The sequence below is a fragment of the Gymnoscopelus braueri genome, assembly GCF_963280865.1.
Source record: "Gymnoscopelus braueri genome assembly, chromosome: 14".
Classification (NCBI taxonomy): domain Eukaryota; kingdom Metazoa; phylum Chordata; class Actinopteri; order Myctophiformes; family Myctophidae; genus Gymnoscopelus; species Gymnoscopelus braueri.
The window spans coordinates 7,580,296-7,603,463 of NC_137619.1; the positions used below are offsets into that span (position 1 = coordinate 7,580,296).

Genomic DNA, 23,168 nt, shown 5'->3' on the forward strand with positions numbered 1-23,168 from the left:
TTTAAATCGCTTATTTAGTCAGCCTGTGGCCATGTTTCCCATTCAACCCGGAAAACCCCCCTACGTCCGCTGCCAGTACTGCTCCCGGTTTGGCTACAATGGGAAACATGGCCACAGGCTGACTAAATAAGCGATTTAAACGGGTAGTTTCGCTCCGGACCTAAAATATTATGCTCCGAACCAAACCTTAAACATCCGTGTGGTTTGGAATATACCATTAGTTTTGGGATACGATGTATACAAAAGGGTAAACAGCGGAGCCTTGGCGGACGTTCACCCGATTCTGGATGAGAACGACATAGAACCTCATCTCGGAGCTGTATAGCGGAGTGAGAGGTTCTTTATGGAGCTATGTGTAGGCCTACACGGAGCTTTAATGAGGGAAATATAGGGGGCAGAGGCAGAGCAAACTCTGCCGGAGAGACTGTTCAATGACCACCACAGTCCATAGCCTAGGAGGATACTTGTCTCCGCCAGGCCGAAAGGCTATGGCCGAGACGTTTTGCACCCTGTCCGTCCGTAGTTCCGTCTGTGAGCAGCTAATCTCCGGCACCGTTTGTGCACACACACACACTCCCTGGATGCCAGAGCAGAACCTCTGCCCCAAATGTTTCATATGGGGCCTGTTATAGCGCCACCAGGAGGCCGATTTTTGCAAAACACATTTTTTGACAGTACTCCTACAGATTTTGTCCAAACATCACGCGAATCGGTACACAGTATCTCTATAGTCATTAAATGAAATGGGTCTTTCAGATTTTTTCATATTCCATTCAGATTGGCTAAGATTGGCTTCCAAAGTTTGCAGGATTGGTCTGTTTCGAACAAAATGCCTGAAATCATGAACACAGCATGCGATTTCTGTGACATTTTGCACACACATTCCAACTAGGCCGAGGTTTAAAAATTTGGCCTCATGGTGGCGCTATAACAGGCCGATTCGTGTTTTACCTATAACTTCACCAATCTGTGTAAAACCTTGTATGCACACTCCCCAGAGGCCAAGGAAACCCCTTTGTCTGCATTTTTCACATTTGCCTTTTATAGCGCCACCAGGAGGCCGACTTATGTAACACACATTTTTATATTACTCCTTCAGATTTTATACAAATTTCCCGCAAATCGGTACACATTATCTCTATAGTCAAGTGATCAAGACGGGTCCGTCCGATTTTTCATTTCCCATCCTGATTGGCGAATTCTGAACATTTCTGGCCTACAATAACCTACCTGACCTGGCGGAGACCTGAAAAAAAATCAAAACTAAAAAATTGCAAAGATTTTTTCAGAAATAGCAGTTGTACGAGCTCTGCTGTTTTTGAATAGCCAAAGTAGTCTATATATGGATGAATTGGTTAAAATTATTGTGAATGTGACACAATATTAACTAATTTAGCTGGGGACCCCCTGGAACCGACAAGGACCCCCGTTTTAAACTATTTTCATGGGATGGGACCCCAGTCTACACTCAGACTAATTGAACTCAGAGAGGGTACAAATGAAACCAAATGGACCCCTAAGGATTAATTTGGTTCCATTTGTAGGGTCTATTTGTTTCCCAACAATAAATCCTTTTGCTGGTGGCCCCCTGGACCCCACTCAAAGACCTAACACATTGAGAACCACTGATTTAAGCTACACTTCGAGTGAGGGAATACACTGAATCAAATCACCGCCTTAGTGCCTTTATTTACAGTACTTCAAGACAACTAAATGTGTCTGCAATTTATTGTCATGGTCATGTGTACATAATACACAGTGGTTGCAGACAAGTCCTTTGTGCTCCTGTGAGCGTTAACAACAAATTGAATAGATCTGGAACATTGTCGTGTAAATATCTTATACTCTTTTAATGCACTTGGGATTACAGAGCAACGGACAGGTATGTGAATTCATATTACAAAAAAAAAAACTAAATGCCCCCAAAAGCATTTTACATGATCACTCTGAAAAACAAAACAAAAAAAGACTAAACAAAAGTAACACAATGCCAACATGTGTTGGGAGTGAATCGTTTGAGAGCACTGAAAAAGAGTTCCCCTCTTTTTCTGTTTCATAAGCATGGAATGACATTATATTTAGAAACCAGTAGCTATAGGCAGTGAATGCAGTCTATATAATTACAAACATGGTCCTATTCAATTCAAGGCACTGAGGATTTTTCTTTTTCTTCAACACGCTTCATTAGAGTTCTATTGATAGAGAAATACTTTAGAGACAAATGCATTCATATTTATAGAAACCATTGCCAGGAGAACACACACACACACACACATAAAAAACATTTATTCTAATTAAGCAGAGTTTGAGCATGTGGTATTAAGTATCGCCACGGTACTAAAGACTCATTTATACTTAGTCGTGCGACAGCGACGCTCACCGAAAATAACAGATTTTCAAATATTATTTCGTAAAAAACACTTGTCGTATGACACAGTGTAAGTGGGCTTAACCACTTGGGCCTAAAATGTATCAAACGTGGCTAAAATTGCCGTTCTACAAGCTCACAACACGTCACGAAAGCGACGTGTTGTGAGCTTGTTGATCGGATACTTTTGCAATTCTTTTAAAAATACAAAAATACATATACAGTATATTGAAAATCTTCACCTATGACATGCCCAAAATAGGGACGATTAAGGCCACCAGCCTCCTCCAGTCAGCTGGCATGTACTAAAAGTCATTTCATGACAGCCTTAAAACAGAAGTCATGACTGACAAACCAACACAATAGAATACAATACTCTGAATAAACTTGAAATGATGAAACGTGTTTGTATCTGGTTGTGCCAGAGGATAAAATGTGGTTATCGGACATTATGAGAAAACACTCAAAATAACGTGGCTTGAATGGTTAGAGCAGACAGAAAGTGGGCAACAAACTAAAGTTCAGGCGCTAAATTGACCACTTTCAACCCGACGTCTCTTAGGCTAAATCATTAAAACGTCTTTTGAAGTATAAAACAGGGCTTACGTGGTTAAGCCATGTTGGCTGCAATGCGGCACGTTGTGAGCTTGTAGATCTATCATTTTTGAAATTTTTTTTGAATCTTTCTGCCTAGAATTACATGCCCAAAATAGGCCATCACCAATGCTGTCAAAGAGCTAGATGCCAATGGAAGACATATGCTTCATGACCTGGTGGAGTATGTGCACGCTATTGCACACAGACCTTTTTGTGGCCTACCCACTATCTCGGCCATTTTATCATTTCTTCTTTGCGATGAATCCTTTTTGCGACCACCCCAGACAAAGCACTGAGCCAGGTTGAAAGTGGTTTAAACGTCACAATCGTGGCATCGGTGAGACACCGGCCTTTCCACGGCATACTGCCAAACAAGACGTACCTTTGGTATGACCACAAATCATAAAGAGAAAAATGTCCAGCATTTGAAGACAATACATTAAAAAAACATTTGAAAAGACCACTGTTAAACAAAAAAAAGGTAGTCAGTAACATATCGCTGGAATCCATGCTGCTGCTTGACCAGAATAAACAAATTTTAACCTCATTTCGTCTTTCTAAAGATCCTAACTCATTATAGTGTTGTATCATGGTGACAGCATACAGTCTCTCCCTCGCAAACGGCGTGTCAGCCATGACGACTCCTCCACCAGATAAAACCACCTGGACGAGCGGGTTTGAGGTTTTTACACATTTCCCAAAGCGTTCATGCCTCTGAGAACGAGCGTAGCCAAGAAAAAAAAAATCTATACAAATCAAAAAGAGTGGGGGCCAGTCCGTGAAGGCATTCAAGTCTTCAACGAATGCTCTATATCGGATTAGGGCTGGGCGAGATACAATATTTTTGACCAAATACCTCAACGATATTGTGACGATAATATACATTTTCTTCTTAATTTATCAAAATTCTTCAAAAATATACGATCTACAAGCTCACAACACGTCGGCTAATATTTTAAAGTATAAAATAAGGCCTAAGTGACTAAAACCAGGAAAAGACAACACTTATGCCATATTGCTATCACAATATTATGATATCTAGTGACATATCACGATATCGATAATAATATCAATCTATTGCCCAGCCCCACATTCAAGTCTCTACAGTCTTCAAATGAAGGCTCTATAAAGCGATCAGTCATAAAACGCTGTTAGTGTCAACGACACCGTTGCATCCGACGATGGATGAGTCTCTGGCTGTCTGCTGCAGCTCAAGGTCCATGGATGAAGGCTGACCACAGCAAACAGGCAGCTGAAGTCCTACGTCCTTCCAAGTCTAGTCTGGGAGTGTGTGTGTGCTGTGCACGTTTATGTGTTCTCAGTCCTGGGCAGAGTCCTACATAAGAGCACAAGTATGTGTGTGTGTGTGTGTGTGTGTGTGTGTGTCTGTGTGTTAGGGCTGGGCAATATATCAATATTATGATATTGTGATATGAGACTAACAGATAAGATGTGGTTTAAGTCAAATTTTCAGAACAGACAAAAGTAACTGCTCTGAATGAATGAGGAAACAAGTTGCACACAACTAACTGCACCGATTCCAAAATAAGCACTTATGAAGCCTGATCTATACACTGCCATATGACGGAGTATGACTTAGGTAGGCATTACACTGTCAGACAGGCCAGGGTGAACCGTCAAAAAACGTCTAAAAAAAAATAGAATTGTTCCAGACATTGTTTCAAAGTTCCTCCAAATAGATTGTTTTCTTGGTTTTAATCACTTAAGCCTCACGTAAGTCCCAAAGAATTGTGAGCTTGATTTGATTTTTTTTTGAAAATAATAAAATAAAATAAATTGTATTATTGTCAGAATACAATATTATCATCACAATATCTATATCGAGGTATTTGGTCAACAATATTGTGGTATTGGATTTTTCCATATCGCTCTGCCCTAGTGTGTGTGTGTGTGTGTGTGTGTGTGTGTGTGTGTGTGTGTGTGTGTGTGTGTTCCCCGTCTCACTGCAGAGGGTTGTCAAACACAGAGTCTGGTAGGACGGAGATCTTCAGCTTCTTGTCTGGCCAACTGTACTCCTTTGGTAATACCGTCTGCAAAAAAGGAGAAAAGGAAATCCAAGGTACTTTAAGCCGGAGCCCAAACACAAAATGAAACCAAAAAGGACCACAGAAATCCCCACGGTTTCAATTTCACCTACCTCTTCACAAGTGTTCAGCTCCTGTATATCCCCAAGCATTTGATCTACAAACTCCTCGGTCAGCAAGATCTAAAGATGGAGAGAAGACAAGTCAGTCAGATGAATAGATATACATATATTTTGTTATGTTATTTTATCCAGGCTGTTGAGGAAGCTGGGAGTACAAGTATTTTCCATGAAGCACACCCGTATTTTACCTCTCTTCTGTCGTTTAAATATTTTAAAATATTAAAAGAATATACATATATATATTATAACTTTCCTAAATATTATATACTGTATAAAAAAATCTTAATTGGACAACCTTTATTACATGAACTGAACTGTGGTTGCGTTGCTTTCTGGCAAATACAGGGAAACCTTTCGTTGAAGGAACTGAACTGGATTGATTAACTAAACAGAATTATTGTGAAAATCACACTGATGTTGTGGTTGTGTATTTACTAATTTGAGTGTTACGCCTAACCAGGGGTGGCCTGTGTTTTATGAATGCATGTAACCTTTGTGTGGTTTGACCTTTGGCTGGTTTAAAACTTGGTCAATCCACTATATGACAAAAAAGGAATAACAATGGAGATGTTATTCCTGTGACAACACAGGTTGTAGATCTGTTATTTCTTTGCAAGCGACGCCTTCATGCGATGGAGGATAAATTAAGCTTCATGAAACCGTGAAGTGAAATACATAAAGCTCATCTCTGTGTGTGTGTGTGTGTGTGTGTGTGTGTACCTGTAGCCAAGGTCCATGGGCAGCATAAGGATGCTCCTCCGTAGCAAACGCTCCTTCCACGCCCGTAGACACAAACGTAATGGCTGTGTCTCCATTGATACTTTTGTAGGTGAAATGTCTTCCGTGGAGCAGTCGACCCCTGTGGAAAACAAAACCCAAGAGCCAAGTCAACATGAGAGGAACACAGGGAAGAATTAGGGAGGTCTTCTCATAGTCCATACATCTATTTGATGCTTTTTCACATCTCTGGTTAACTATAACTTTCATTCTGCCAGTCTATCACTTTCAATAACCAGTAGTCATTGTGAAATCAACACTAGAATGTTCAGTTCTCAACTTCACCAACCTGAAATGGCTGGTCTCTTCATGACTGTATGCAGCAAAAACAATTTTACAGACTTGGTCATTCATCAAGTGGTTAGTCGACAAATTCCTATGTCAATCGAATAAGAATTTCTTTAGTCACTGACATCCCTAGGGAAAACTAAAGCCTAATTTATACCGTAGCTCATGGCTCATAGCTCTGGGCATTGACGCTTGATTTATATTGGGTTGTGCACAGGTGTTGCGTATATCAATATCAAATATCAAAACGTGTCGCTATTTTCAGGCATGAATGCCCTGAGCTATGAGCCACATAATAAATTAGGCTTAATGCGCACAATACCGGTTAAAATACTCTTGGGTTTTTTGTTAAAGGTAGAATCTCACACACCAAGTAGGTATCGCAAATGCAGGCCCACTTCAATGTGTTTGCACTGCACATCTCTCTCTCCCTCTCTCTCTCTGTATCTTTCCCCTGTTAGTCTATCCTCTCCCTCGCTCTCTCTCTCTCTCACACACACAAAGGCCTCTCTGTAAGCTCACTGTGGCCCTGTTCTTTCCCACACTGGCAGGGATTATATAAGGTGGGTTCATCCTCATCTCTCTGCCCCAGAGAGAAGTGTTACGACACAAGTGCTAGATCAATATTCACATAAGTGTTCACTTCATTAGCAAGCATTTCGTGTTGGGTTTTTTCAAATGAAGAAATTGTGCATTGTCCTTGGTGCTCTTTTAAAAACACAGATAATTATTTATCATACGTGTGTGGGAACCAAACAATTATAGAACCTGAGATTCCCGCACATTATTTTAACTTTCAATCAAAACATTTATTTAAAGAAAGAAGTCACCACGCATCACGCAGATACAAATATTTGCTGTTGTTTTAACACTTTTTTGTCTAATGAGCATTATGGGTATTCACATTTTTTTTGACAGCATGCGAGTTCCCTCTCTTCTGATATAAAACAAGTTGATATGATATCAATCAGATATCAATATATATCAGTACAAGATTATGAAACTTACAGTATATACCAGAGAAAGCTTATACCAGTCATCATAGGTTTAGGGTTATTCCTTTAAGTGATATTCCTTTGTTAAAATAAGTGTTAGATATCTATATATTCTGATAGTAGTCAATAGTGTTTGTTCAGTAACAGGGGTCTCTCCGTCTCTACAGCTCTTTAATAAGCAGAAAATGCATTTACAGGTCTGGATACCAATTCTATCCAAGAGGAATTCTATGGAAGTGACGACACAAAGAAATGAGCAGACAAAATTAGAACAATATAAAATTGAAGCTGATAAATGAGTACCCTCTCCTGATTGGTTGAAAATGTGCAACCCACCTGAAAAAAACAATTTTCTGTTTATGAAAGAGCTGGAGAGACAGGGAGAGCCCTGTTACTAAACAATCACTCTATAGCAATGACTACAGAATATAGTGCTTTAAGCTTGTAACAAAAAAAACTTTTGTTTTGACCAAAACATATCACTTACCCGAGCTTTAATGGGGTAACGGTGCATATAAAAGAACAAACAACGGTAATAAATTGTGTTCTGTCCTCAAATGTAAAATATGTACTTTTTTTCTGGATTTTCTGCCTTTGTTGATAGTATAGTGGAGAGAGAGAGTCAGGGAGTGACGTGCAGCAAATGATCCGGCCAGCCTGGGAGACCAGAGACTCGCTGTCAGGCATCAAAGCCTATGTGGCGCCACTAACCACTCAATGTAAAACAAACGTTAACGTTCAACGGAATTGTACATTTTCCACCAGGTGAAGCAATAAGCAGGAGGTGCTTGGGAGTTTTGGATCCGTTTGTACTTTTTTTCCCCCTACATTTCTCTCCCTACATTTCTCCATTATCGGTTTAGTCGGGGCATGTACAGTTCATGTTTTGAATAGACCAGTTTGTTTTCAAATGGGTTTGAATAGACAGTTGAGTTCACCGACCACATGATCCTCGTGAGTCCAACCCAAGTTCAAACCTGACTCATGTCATGTCTCACCTGGTTACTCTGTCTAGGGGTGCAAAATGTAATCAAACTGATCCACTTATCCACTATAATAAATCAATTTTAATGAAGTAATTGCTTTGGGGGCGAAGAATTGGAAATTGTGTTTGTTTTATTAAAAAAACATTTGATAAAGTACAACAGACTCACTCACATCACGTACCAAGTGGACCCTCATGGGTCCATTTGGTACCATTTGTGTACCCTCTTAACTCTTTAACAGCTAGAGTTAAAACATCCGTCTATAGATGCCCTCGCCAGCGATTTCGAACGTTTTTACTAAACTTGGAAAAATCATAGAATATTATTCTTCACAACGCCTCAAAAGACGTAGGGGGGTCTCGGAGAATCTGGGGGGGGGGAAAGGTAAGCCGCCGGGATAATCTGTTCAATAGTTATGGGCAGTTGAATGTAGGTTGTTTTCGCCAAAAAGCAACAGAAACGGAGAAAAAGCCATTTTCCTAAATCGATTAAGGAAGTGAACAGGCTAGTTTTTTTTTGCGATCACGTGAGGAGCTGCTGCTTTGCTTCACTGGGAGTCAAATGGTGACTCCCAGGTTAGCGAACAGCGCCATCTAGTGGAAAACCACTGAAAACACACAGCTCGTCAACGTGAGAGGCAGTCCAATGAGTTAAGAGTTAAACTTGGTGCGCTCAGTGAATGATAGAGGTTTGTGTTGCGTCGTGTGCTGTGATGCGGTACCTTAGACAGAGAGGAAGAAGCGTGCCGGACTCCTGGTTGAACTTCAGATGGACACTCTCCAGTATTCGTGTCCGCACCAACTCATGAGGAACGATGGCCGCGGAGCTCTCGCTCTCCAAGCTGTCCTTCCGACTCCTGTGAGACACACAGCCAGGATAACAGGAGTTTGGGAGTGAGGGGACAAAGAGAGAAAATTAAATGAAGATGATTGGCTACAGGAGTTCAGTTGGAGAAGAGAAAGCTGTTGGAAACAAAAACTAAAAAAGAACTAGGCTTCTCTGTGAAGATGGCATGTTACCATGGTTTGTGTTAAAAACGACCACAGCAGTGTTCTGGCATGTTTAGCTTATTGATTATGACTCATTACATTTATATACACTTGACATTTTCAAAATCATAGTCATACCGTGGTTTCTTTGATCTTCAAGGAAGCCAGTGTTTTTTCCCCATTCATTTCATTATTGTTTTGAAAAACTACGTTGGAGAGACTTGAAAATTGACTGAGATAGGCAAGCGAAAACACTTCAATATTTTTTGCAGAAAAGGTCGCCCCCCAAGATCGCGACGCAAGGGTTCATGTGGTTAACCCCTTCTCTCGTCGTGTTGAGTAGGTTAACACGGCGCTAACACACCGAAACAAACAATAATGGTTTGAAATTTCATCTTGAGGAACTTTACAGCAAAGCACAATAACATATGGGAATTAAATAGAGCTGACTGGTTGCAAATTTACATAATAATATGACTGATCTAAAACATATCAGCCAACCTCCTTTACGGCAGTGGTGCATGGTTACCCGTTTGTAGACCTGCTTTGTTTGGCATGCAACAGCAACACCGTATCAGACTTGTGCTGCGTTGAATCCTAGTTGAGTGTGGGGGTGTGTGCCTGAGTGTGTGGGTGCCTGAGTATAATGTGTTCTAAATTCTGCCCGAACCTGACCATACCCGTCATTTTCCTAAATAGTCGGGCCGGGCCGAGTCTCGGGTTTCGTGAAAAAAATCAAATACCCCCAAAAATAAATGTCAACTGCCCCTAGCGGCCTAATGGTAAGGCAGATGGAAATGGCAGTGGATGTGTTGGATGCAGCTCAAAGTGAACTTTACTCAGGTATCTGCCGTCCGACCTTCCTAGCCCGTATTATTAAAGAAATACAGGCGACAATGGCTAAAACTCAATCGAAAAACAGGGATCGAAAATCGGCGAAAGTGGCCGTTTTCAATATGTTTTGGCCATTATCTCTGGAACGCAAGGTCCAATCTGCTCAATTCAAAGCTTGTTGAATGCATGACTTTGAGGACATTAAGCACATAATGACACCTTTTCTGTTTTCTCCGGGTTTTCGGGCCTAAAAGTATGGTAATTGTTCGGGTCGGAGGGCGCAGTTAGGGCCCTAACCCTTTTCAGGCCTGTTGAGAACTCTGGTGTGTGTGTGTGTGTGTGTGTCTGTGTGCGTTCTCAACATTGGGTCCAGGGACCACCTCTCAGAGTTCAACAAACACTGAGAATTTTCCAGCGCAAATTAAGGTTCCAGGCACAAAAAAAAAGGTTTTCTACGAGGGCCCGTGGTCTAATGCGTATCAAATTGGCTGATCCTTGAAATGAAAACGTTTCAGAATCACGGTGTTAACCACTTGAACCCCAGCATCCATGACATGTTCTCGGGGTACATTAGCCAAAAATAGCAGATTTACGCATTGTGAGCTTGTAAATTGGTTATTTTTAGCAAAGAAAGCAATCCAAGTACAGAGCCAACGTAGGTCCAATGAATTGAAGTCTAGAGGGTTTAAGACAGTGGTTAATGTGTGTGTGTGTGTGTGTGTGTGTGTGTGTGTGTGTGTGTGTGTGTGTGTGTGTGTGTGTGTGTGTGTGTGTGTGTGTGTGTGTGTGTGTGTGGACTCACTGAGGTCTCTCATGGCCGTGTCTCTGGCTGCTGATGGGTGGCAGCGTCGCCTTACTGTTGAACTCCAGTCCTTTCCTCAGGGCTTCCCTGATCTGTTCCGTGTCTGGTAGGGACACACACACACACACACCACACACATTGAGTTACACCGCAAAGGACAGCATGAGATTAGCTGTGTTAACACCCAACTCATACCATGAAGCTAGAACTGGGACAGGTCAGTAGTAGTAGTTTATTTTGGTCATAAAAAGAAAATTCTATATATTCTTTTTTTTTTTACACATCATATGGATTAGACCAAAAAAGGTGTAGGCTGAAGCCAATGGCTTATTTTGCGTATCCCTTTCATGTCAAAAATCTAACTTAAAGAAAAAACAACGAAAACAAGAAAAAAACGAACAAAAGGAAAAAACACAACAGAAAAAAACTACAAACGTGATCAGTCAGATTTACAAAATATATCAGTCGATAATAAAATGTGACTGGGTTTGGTGATGTTCTATATTGTCTGAATCAACTTTGTTTGCGTTCGTTTACGTGCTAAAAGAGTGACTTTGAGAGCTGTTTCAGCGTACAATGTAAGTCAATGAGGAGCATATTTTGAATTATCAATTTCTAATCAATGGAGCAATTATTTTAGATTTCTTGCCAACCTTTGGAGTTGGTAAGGTAACTACAGAACCCAAAACTCTACCAAAGTGGTCTTGCCCTTTAGGCCACCTTCAGGGTCTCGAGGCTTCATTAAAAGAGTGGTGTGTGTACCTTTCTCCGACAGCCTCCGTGGTTGCGACCCTATGCAGATGGACCTGCTGTCCTCCTCGTCCTCCGGCGGTCGACTCAGGTCGTCCCATACACACTTGGCACTGACGCCGCTCAGGTTGGAGCCCTCATTCTCGATGCCCGCGTCCACTCTCTCCTGCTTGGAAGAGCAACACACACATACGCAATCATCAACACTAGCCCTCCAAAGAAAAAAATAATTACTCTAACAGGAGGCTGACATCACACCCAGTGGATCTACAGGGGGTGCAAGAATACGATAACGAAAAAACATCACATGGATGCACCTGGGACGTATCATCAGTGTTGTAGCCTGGGGTCAACAGGGGTTTCGGGTCTCGCAACATACACCCTCGCCCAGGTGACCCAGCCGGGGTTGATCAAGCCCCGACTTACGTCCCAGGTAGCTACAACATTTACTTGAGTAAAAGTACAAAGGTATTGCAAAATGTACTTAACACATTGGGTGCCAGAGGTTTATTAAAATATTATACTTTGAGTGCCAGGACTTTTTAAACATTTTGAACCTTTTTCAAGTAGTCACAAAATATTTTCAGTGATCACCGTCCTCACGGTGATCCCCTCATTACAAACATACAGGTCTCGTACAATCGGGGGGGAAAAAATTTAAAACATTCGGAAATCCATTCCATAGTTGCAAACAGTTGAAAATAGTTAAATTAACATTGTAAAAAAAAAAAGTGCACAGGAGCCGAGATACAGGTTTTTGAAGTCATAAGTTAACCAGGAGGTGGATTGGAGTCTAAATCTTGTAGGAGTGATATTTCCTGTTGCTGTGAAGGAAAAAAAAAAAAAAAATTAAAAAAAATAAATAAATAAATAAAGTAATTTTTTTTTTTTTTTTTTCAAAAACCGTATATATACGGTTTTGGCACTCAACGTTAGTATGCGCAAAACCGTATATATACGGTTTTGGCACCCAATGTGTTAAAGTACCAAAAGTAGAAAGTACTCATTATGCAGAATGTCCCATTTCACAAGTTTTCAAATATATAACAATGCTTTGAAAATAGCAGATCTACAAGCTCACAATGCGTCGCATTGCAACGCATTGTGAGCTTGTAGATTGGCTATTTTCAAATGGCCGAAATGCATACAGGGCTGAAGTGGTTAATGTATGTTTTGTAATAATAATCTAAATCTACAAAGTAACTAGAAACTAAAGTGGTCAAATAATTGGAGTAGAGTAAAAGCACAATATGCCTCTGAGATGTAGTGGAGTAAAAGTAAAAGTATAGAAAATTGGACATACTCAAGTAAAAAATATATACCTAAAATGTGTACCCAAGTACAGTACTTAAATACATGTACTTAGTTACTTTACACCACTGCTTGCATGTCAGTATCAAACAAAGCATACATAGAGAAGTTTGCAGAAAACTTAGCAAAGCCTTACTTGTAAGTGTGGATCGATGTCGAAAATGGTCTCCCCTCTTCTCATGTCTGTGATCAGCCAAGGGCCGCCCGCACTGTACAGAGGACAATCATGCACACAACGTTTTAGTTCGCTCGAACCCCAAGTTCATAGGAGAATGGCACTCAGCACTACACAACAGATGGCAGAGGTGGGAGGGTCGATTCGTCATAAGATCGCGATTCTTGTCACGATTTGTATCGATTCTTTGACGCCAAGAATCGTGATTCTTCTGACATCCAGCCATTCCGTAAAAATCTAACTGAACTTAAGTTTATAGCTCAGCAGACAGCACAAAATCTTCTATTTGTCGTTCAAAATTCTTTACATACAAAGTGAAAAAGAAGCCACTTCAATCTGTCTTGATCAATTCAAACAGGTTTAAATCTTTAATTTGTTGGTCTAACAACAAAGTAGGAAGAAAATGGAGTCTATTGATTTAATAAAATAAAATAAAGATATCATGGATAATGTTTTTGAAAGATTTCACTTCACAAATTGCAATGAGTCACAGAATCGCAGGATATCGAACAATCATGATGATCTTATCACTGGCGTTGCCCAAGAATTGTGATCAAATCCAGTCCAAGTCCCACTCCCTGGTGATTCCAGGACCAAAAAGATGGGTTTAGTAGCCTATGGCTGGCCAAAGATCTATATTATATGATCGAAATTGTGATATGAGACTAGACATTGTCTGGGATTTGGGGATTTTCTATAATCCAGACACTAAGCTACCCCCCTCCTTCCCTATTGCATTTGCTGCTACTCCTCTGGGGCCTTTTTCTTTTTCCTTATCTTATTATGTTTAGCTGTATTGTTGTTACTGTTATGCTGATGTTGCACAGCATTGCGGACGTTACCACACTTGATTCTTGGATATTGTAACATCACTACGTTGCCTTTTTACTCGTCTTAAATCACTCAAGCCCAATTTCATACTTTCAAAGATTGTCAAAAATAGCTAAAAAGCAGATCTACAAGCTCACAACGCGTTTCATCCGACGTGTTGTGAGCTTGTAGATCTGCTATTTCAGCTTACTATAAGAAATGTGACACTGCATTGTCATCACAATACGATGTTATCGTCACAATATCAATAGAGGTATCTGGTCAAAAACATAGTGACGTTTGATTTTGTCCATGTTGCCCAGCCCAAGGTTAGCCTATGTGGTACACGTATGTATTTCTGCATGCTCTGCTTAGGAATACATGTGGGGAATAAGGCAGATAATGTGGCGTAAAGCAGTGGTTCGTTCTTAAAGTGGGGTCGCCAGCTAAATGAATTAAGTATCACAATCATTTTGATCCACTTTATCTAGCAGATAGCAGATACACAAGCTAGTTAAAAACATTTTTGACAAATATTTATAGTGTTTGGAACATTTTTATTTTAAACTATCCTCGTCCGGGAGTTCCTTGGCGCAAAATATATATCACTTTGGGGGTCCTCGACATGAAACAGTTTGAGAACCCCCGGTGTAAAGTGTTATGTGTGATGAATGATGTGTGTCTCCACTCACGCATGAACCCCTCGTAGCAGATCTAGGATACCTTGACCGTTCCACTGCTGTGCTGCCTGGAGCTCCTCAGTGCACACGCCCACGATCTACAAGGAAAACAACATAAGACGGTAAACCAACTGTCTCGCACTGCTGATAATAGCAGATCTCCAAGCTCACAACACGGCGCGTTGTGAGCTTGGAGATCGTGACACTGGCATGCAACTAATCAGGCATACGTAGCTATGATGTGGACGTGAGTTTTGAGTATAGTCCAGGGGTCTTAAACGTTTTTCAGGCCAAGGACCGCCTAGCCGAGAGAGATGAAGCAGGGACCCCCTCTATATTGTATAGAATTGTGTTTAAGATTAAACTTATTTGTTTACTTGGTCTGCTCTTTTTTCCCCTCTACACCTATACCTCTTTGCCAAAAATAACCGATCTACAAGCTCACAACACCTCGCAGCGCGAAGCGTTGTGAGCTTGTAGATCTGCTATTTTTGGCTAAAGTTCTCCTCAAAAAAGGGATGCTAGGGTTCAAGTTGTTAATGTAAAAAAAAAACATCCTATCACACAAAGATTTGGCGGACGCCCTATAGTAGCTCTGAGGACCCCCTAGGGGTCCCGGACGCCCTGTTGAAGACCCCTGGTCTAGTCTGTTCCCTTTATGCACACTGAATCATTCATCTCTCAGGACAGAAATTACTGATACCTCGGACCAACATTATTATAGTTTTGCATTTCTCAACGTCTCCGCCAGGCCGAAGACGTGGCCGAGACTATGTTTTGCGTCTGTGAACAGCTGATCTACGGCACCGTTGGCCCGATCGACGTGAAACCCCACACACACACACACACACACACACACACACACACACACACACACACACACACACACACACACACACACACACACACACACACACACACACACACACACACACACACACACACACACACACACACACACACACACACACACACACACACACACACACACACACAGGATGCCAGAGCAGAACCCCTGCCCCAAATGTTTCACATCAGCCTGTTATAGCGGCAGCAGGAGGACGATTTTTGCAAAACTACATTTTTTATATTACTCCTACAGATTTTGTCCAAACATCACGCAAATCAGTACACTGCATAAAATACATTGAAAAAGACAAAACCTAAAAAGGCATTTTCTCTATGAGAAATGAGTTTGTTCTATAAAAAGTAAACACAGTTTTGGTAAAACAGATTATTTTCTCACCTGCAGAAAAGTGATAGTGCCAAAGGGGGTGAGGACGGGCTGCATCTGTGGGTCCTCCGTTAGCAGCATGTGTTGGATGCGAGACTCGCTACTGTCCAGCGGACTGTGCCATGACACATGGTCCCCGCTGCAAAATGTGTTTTCTGCAGAAGAGGAAGACGTGGGCTAGAATTACAAAGACCAAAAAAGAGAAGAAATCTTTCCCGGCCAAGTAAAATACACCCCTTCCGAGAGTGTTAATTTGGACCGAGAGCTTGGATCGTTGGTTTCTAAGCCACCCGTCAAGACCCAAGGGTTTACGTAGGAGTGAGAGAGAGAGAGAGAGAGAGAGACAGAGTGAGAGAGAGAGAGAAAGAAAGAAAGAGAAATTCATCTGCTTGGGAGGTAACATGCACCCGGTCCAGATTCCCTGCTTGAGAAAAGAGGGGAATGAAGACAGCCAGGAACCAGTATTCATCCAGCATAGGGCCCACCCACGTGCAAATTGACCCCAGCTGGAGAGTAAGAAGATGGGGTTGAAAGGGTGGAGGGGAGGGGCATAGCTTGGAGGAGAGAATGGCCTCCCTTCTCCCCCCTGGCCGGCTTTTAAATACCCCCAATCCCTCCTCGACCACCCTTTAAATGTATATATTAAATACACACTTTGAGGATTTAAACAACTTAGCAGCACATTATCTCCCTCCTCCTTCTCTCGCTCACATGCACAGACGTGGGCCTTCACAGACTACTAGAGTCCGACTGATACATTGGTTTGGTCGATTATATTGGCAATTATTTGACACACACAGAATATTTAGAAAAAAGTGGTTCAAAAACTTTTTTTTTTAAATTGTGATTCAACACATGAAACTGTAAATGTTGCTGCAGGAATTTCCCAGTAGAAGTAGCAGTTTCTGTTACCACAAACAATAACATTCCCTTTTTGCGTGTTGCAGTTCTTAGCATAATGCTCTCAAGTTGAGAATCATTGTACTAGCAATAAGACACACTGCAAACATGGCCGACGACTATGCAGAATGAGTGCAGGTCAACAAAGATGAGCCAGTTTACGTTTTGTAGAAGCTCCCAATGTTTTGTAGTTCTAAGATAAGAGTCATGAAGTGTAAAGAATAAGAAAGATACAAGGAAAATAAGTTTAGGCAAAGTATAGGAAACCTCATAGTGCCAGGGGGCTCTTCTTACCTGACAGGAATACATAGCGAGCCAGGCCTTGCATGAGCTCAGCTGGCCAGGTTGGTGGCGCCGTCTCCCCCAGCTCCCTCTTCAGTCTGAAGGTGAGTTCAAAGCCAAACCCACTGGGTCCCTCTGCTCCTGTGAATCTGACGCACGCACGCACACGCACACACACACACACGCACACACACAATGTTTTGTGTTCTTTCGCAATTGTCTATACACAGGGTGACTCAAGTAAGTCAGACTTCTTACGCCTGTAACAATTATTTTACATAATCGTTTCCATGTCGTAAAATGTTCAAATATCTTCAAACATTCAAAAACAAATAGTGAACATAGCAGATCTACAAGCTCACAACGCGTTAATGTTTTTTTGAAAGTATAAAGTTATCAAATAAGTCAAGTCATTTCTTTGTATATTTAGGTTATTTGTCATATCTGGCTGCACCTGTGCAAACTTCAAAATTCAAACTTCAAAGCCAAACAGAAATGTAATTTTTATTCATAGTGTTCCAGTGTTCAACGACAAAAACACAAATAAATCGTTAATCGCAATTAATTGTCACGTAAAATGTAAAAAAGCTGTAATGTTTTGCTAACTACAAGGCCACTGAGCTAGTGAGCTGGGACAATACTGACACACACAACCTGGCATCCCTATTTTGGCCATGTGATTAGAGGCGGAAAAAAAAAAAAAAATTAAATGTTCAAGAAATAGCAAAAATGTCCGGTATTCATCATATGACAAATTATATAGACTGTAAGAGGTTACGGCTGCAAATCTTTTCATTCAATATTTGCTCCGAATCCCTGACAGCAATCATGAAATGGAAATGAGCACGAGCACAGTTCAGATGCAACAGCCTAAAGTGTGAGAGAAAGAAGTCTTCTTCAATGATAGTTTACTGACCCTGCGAGACTAAACCTGTCAGCACAGTTTAAAACGTAAACAGCAGCAGCTGTTCTGCTGCTCTTCCCCTCTTTCATGGTAAAAAAGCACGAAGCTGTCAAAAATCACCAGAGTGCTATAGAACAATGGAGAGACGCGAGTCATTAAACCCTGTCTCAGTAGGTGGTCTAACTGCTGGTCCCCACGACTGCCTAAACTCAAGGAGAGTGATGTTAACACATAACCAAATATTTGGCCTGACCCAGAACCTTCTTAAGTGAAATACATACTGTCCCTAAGAACAGTGGGCTGGACATAGGGACTGGAGGGGGATGACAGACTCGTCACGTTTTGTCCGTTGAATTTTCCTCAAATTTACTATCTATGCGTTCTAACCAGACGTGCTTTCACTGTACTTTAGCGTCTCCCATAGAAGTGTTGCCAGATTTTGTGAGAGAAATCAGCAACCAGGTCTATAAAAACAAGCCCAAAAGAAGCGACTAGGCCACATGAACGCTTTAAACCTATCGGCTATTTGAAAATAGCAGATCTACAAGCTCTGCGACGTGTTGTGAGCTTGCAGATCTGCCATTTTCAAACATTCTAACACCACAAAGATGGGGGGACAAATACATTATTAATTTGGGGGGTCCATGACATGAAAATATTTGAGAACCACTGGTTTAAGTAATGATTAGCCCAAATAAGCAACTACACTTTAAACGCAACCCAACTACCAATATTTACATCAGCGGACATGGCAACACTGTCCCGTGCTACATACTCTTGCAACTTACGTCTAGAACGTACGACCGTCCTCACCCCTGACGCACGTGAATACCCGTCTACGTGCACTTTGAACGTGCCTTTAAATGCAACATCACTGGTCACAGAGGCTTTGTGCAATGCAAAAACTATGAAATATAACCCCATTTTATCATACATGTATTATGCCATGCAGATTCAAGATTTCATTATAAATATGTTTCTAAATATTTGTGACATCTCATATACCGAGTACACAAGAGCAAAATTATTTGGTTTCGATTCCTCAACAATGCAGCAGCAATAACAACAATAAAAAAATAAATAATTAAGAATAACAAGTAGTTAAGGTAAGCATGTATGTATGTATTTGTATGTACAGTAACCATAACACACTTTGAGGTGTCTGAAGGTGCTGTGTGCATGCCTTCATTACATCCAGACTCGACTACTGCAATAGCCTACTATACGGCGTCACCACTAAGGTTCTCAAGAAACTGCAGTACGTACAAAATTCACCAGAACCCCATCCAGGGACCACATCACTCCTGTCCTCCGTGACCTCCACTGGCTCCCAGTCAAGCACAGAATTGACTTCAAAATACTAATCACTACCTACAAAGCCCTCAACAACCAGGCCCCCCGCTACCTCTCTGAACTCATCCTCCTTCTTTTTTTCTTGGAAACAATCGAAAAGATGGAGCTGGCACAAAAAACTATTTCCCCAAGTGTTCTACACCTGTAAACCTCTGATGTCACAATAAAGATGATTCTGATTTGTGAGATTGTGTGTGTGCGTAGCTGCCTCTATGTGTATGAACATGTAGAACAGTGTTGATTTTGTCGACTAAAACTATGACTAAAAATGTTCGTCGACTACCTTTTTTCACTGACGAAAACTAAACAAAAACTGAATAAAAACTAAGATTTGATGACTAAAACTAAGACTCAATATATTGACAATTTCGTCAACAAATAAAAACTAGACTAAAATGTTAGTGAGGGACGAGTGGAGAAGAATGATATCCAGTAGAACTAAAAGATGAGTCCATTTTATGTTTGGCTGCGCTCTGAAAATAGCCGATCTACAAGCTCACACTGCGACGCGTTGTGAGCTTGTAGATCGGCTACTTTCAGCATGCAACCAAGTGCAAAATCAGCCATTACGACGCCATCAAGGCACCGCCAACATACATTTTAGTCGACTAAACCAACTGTAGATTTAGTCGACTATAATCTTATGATATCTAGTCGACTAAAACTAGACAAAAACTAAAACATTTCAGATGACTAAAATATGACAAACTAAATGGAATTTGATTCAAAAGACTATGACTAAAACTAAATCAAAATTTGCTGTCAAAATCAACACTAAGATGAACTATCTCAGTGGCCACACAAAAAACAATAATACCAAGCGATATCCTGTGCCAACTGCAACCTACTTACTCATGCACTCTATTGTCCCCATAGAGGTCACTCAGTCCAAAGCTGACATAGTGCCAATGCTCCTGGATGTCCTGGGCGGAACAGCCCACATTCCTGTACATACTGATGTAGTCTAATGGATCTGGACCCCCTAACCTGAGGGAAACATGACGAGAAACAGTTAGTTACGTGTCATTCATTCATTCAAATGAGACAATGTGATCCTGTTCATTTCACTCAGAGCGTTAGTGTACGAATGGAACCAAATGGACCTGTAACGCCGAGTCTGAGTGTGTAGGAATGGAACCAAATGGACCTTTAACTCAGAGTCTGAGAGTGTACGAATGGAACCAAATGGACTCCCCTTACAGATCCATCTGGTTCCATTTGTACACTCTCAGAGTTACAATGAGCAAGGATTTATCAGTTTTGATAGATGTTTCACTTGTAATAGAGGGTTTTTAATCTCAATGCGACTTCCTGTTTAAATAAAAGGTTGTATATTATATGCAGAAGTAGGGTCATAAACTTTGTCCTCAGAATGCCTCAGCTCGACCCAAAACAAAGTCACTTAACATCTATGGCTGCTAGAAGAATGCATGGCTGTAAAATATAATGTTAGCTTTCCTGATTGTTTTTAGTCTCCAACTTTGGTATTGTAGGTTAACAACACATTATTCTGTAGTGTGACGAACTGGGAATACATGTTATTTCTGCTTTACATGGTCTTTAAGTCTCCAAATTCGAACCCATAAACCCCCTGTTGAGTGTTGACTTAAACGCTCACCAGTGGTGTAAATTAACTAAGTTACAGTACATGTACTCAAGTACTGTACTTAAGTACAATTTTGAGGTATTTTTTTACTCTTCAGTATTTACAATTTTCAATGCTTTTACTTCTACCCCATTATACATCTCAGAGGAAAATATTGTACTTTTACTCCACTACAATTACATGAAACCTTTAGTTACTAGTTACTTTGAAGATTTTAGATTATTACTACAAAACACACTAACCACTTCAGCCCTTTATACATTTCGGCCATTTGAAAATAGCAAATAGTAGATCTGCTATTTTCAAAATATGTTTTTATAGATTTTGAGCTTGTGAAATGGGACATTCTGCACAGTGAGGTACTTTTACTTTAGGTACTTTAAGTATATTTTGATGACAATACTTTTATACTTTTTACTCAAGTACATTTTTGAATACAGGGACTTCTACTTGCAACAGAGTATATCTACATTGCAGTATTATTGATACTTTTACAACATGCGAGTACTTTTTCCCACCACTGTTGTTTACGTGGTCTTTAAGACTCCAAATTCAAACCCATATAAACTTTAAAAACACTCACCAGTACTTGACGATAGCAGTGACCTGCAGAGGGTTGGCCTGCTCCGGGTAGAGGCGCCGGCATTCCCCGTAGATGGCCTGCAGTCCGGGGGGGAAGAGCGACGCGAGCCCCGGGGCTTGAGCTCCACTGGTAGGCCGCGCCTCGTCCATGAATCATCCACACACACACACACACACACAGCCTCCGCAAAAAGACGTGGTTTATAACGTCTTTTTTAATAAAAACACCCCGTTGATATGAACTGTGTTTCTGTTACACACAGCGTCAACTAACGAGCATAACTTACAATAATAATAGACTTCTACCACCAGAGAGAGAGAGAGGTGGTGTTGTCTATTGAAAACTATCAGCCCCACTCCACTGCCTTCTGTTGTTTCTGGACAGTGTTGCCAGGCTGCGTGAAAGAAATAAGCAATCGGGGTCTATGAAAACAAGCCCAAAAGAAGCAACTATGGCTGCATGAGCCCTTGCTAATTGAAAATAGCCAATCTACAAGCTCACAACGCGTTGCGATGCAACGCGTTGTGAGCTTGTAGATCTGCCATTTTCAAAAACCTTTGCAATAAAATGTGGAATATTTGGAATATGTTTTTTAAACATTCCAATAACACAAATGCTCCCTCCCTCCCTGGCACAAAACATTTTCATGAAAATATTTGAGGAATCACTGGTTTAAATAATAATTAAAACATTTGGAAGCAAGCCTAAATAAGCAAGTACACTTTACTTTAGAAACAAGCCCCAAAAATCGCAACCAGCAACTACCAATATTTACAAGCACAAAGTCGCTTATAATAAGCGGACATGGCAACGCTGTTTTCGGGACCCTGTTGCTCACAGGGGGCGGGGCCAAGCCTGTTGCTCTGGTTATGAGGCGCAACCATTGGTCGAACGGACTGAGCGACGTCTGCCGCGTCCAATAGCCAACGTGGCTTCCTTTATTGTTTTTGATATATAGTTGGTTCCGATATTAACCTGTAGTTTTTTGTTTCTTATGGAAGACCATAAATATATAACGATACAATTAATACAATGAATTTCAAATTTTGTATTTATTTATTTACTTACTTACTTATTTACTTACTTACTTACTTACATATTAATTTATTATTTCATTATAGTGTCACAAATGGTTCTCCATAGGGGTTCTGCTACTGGGGAATAAATGTTTTGTTATCTAGGTTATGGCTACGGCTAATTATAAATAGATAAAGCTGCTGTTTGTTTCTATAAAATATACAATCTATGTTGTTGTTTCTTTTCTTTTCTTTTCTTTTCTTTTATTTATTTTTTGTTGACATTTGCTCTCTTATCTTCAAACCCCCATCTCATTTAGTAGGAGGGGAGGAGGAACCCTTTCAGCAGACTGCCTGTAGTGGTCACAGTCACACCTTCTCCTGCTTTAGTGCGCCTTCTGCTGCTAGAAACTGTAGACACAGCCCATTATTATTATATCTACATCACATTCTTTAGGTCACTTCCATTTATTCAACTTGACCAGTGGTGTAAGGTAACTAAGTACATTTACTCAAGTATTAATTAAGTGCAATTTTGAGGTATTTTTACTTTACTGGGGTTTTTCCCACTTTTACTCCATTACATCTCAGAGGCAAATTATACTTTTACTCCACTTCAATTATTTGAAAACTTTAGTAACAGTTACTTTTTGATTATTATTACAAAACATGCATTACCCACTTCAGCCCTATATACATTTCGGCCATTTCAAAATAGCAGATCTACGAGCTCACAATACCTCGCCATGCGACGCATTGTG

At 40.7% G+C, this 23,168-nt stretch overlaps 1 protein-coding gene across 1 annotated transcript; it reads right to left on the reverse strand.

Annotated features, from left to right (window-relative positions):
- Window positions 1-1,757: 1,757 nt before the first annotated feature.
- sufu (suppressor of fused homolog) lies at window positions 1,758-21,755 on the reverse strand. Its single transcript, XM_080449984.1, has 12 exons — window positions 21,392-21,755; window positions 20,055-20,189; window positions 16,958-17,094; window positions 15,776-15,918; window positions 14,542-14,627; window positions 13,001-13,073; window positions 11,566-11,722; window positions 10,804-10,906; window positions 8,900-9,034; window positions 5,853-5,991; window positions 5,124-5,192; window positions 1,758-5,016 (listed from the first exon to the last, which is right to left on the reverse strand). The coding sequence occupies exons 1-12, from the start codon at window positions 21,538-21,540 to the stop codon at window positions 4,927-4,929; spliced, it is 1,416 nt and encodes a 471-aa protein (XP_080306110.1). The 5' UTR covers window positions 21,541-21,755; the 3' UTR covers window positions 1,758-4,926.
- Window positions 21,756-23,168: the final 1,413 nt, after the last annotated feature.

Excerpts from the sequence above, each read along its gene's own strand:
- sufu (XM_080449984.1), bottom strand. The coding sequence starts at position 21,540 with ATGGACGAGGCGCGGCCTACCAGTGGAGCTCAAGCCCCGGGGCTCGCG. Across the intron at positions 14,628-15,775 it reads GCACTATCACTTTTCTGCAG|ATCGTGGGCGTGTGCACTGA; the intron begins GTGAGAAAATAA and ends TTTTCCTTGTAG. Across the intron at positions 11,723-13,000 it reads ACATCGATCCACACTTACAA|CAGGAGAGAGTGGACGCGGG; the intron begins GTAAGGCTTTGC and ends TGCTCTTCCAAG.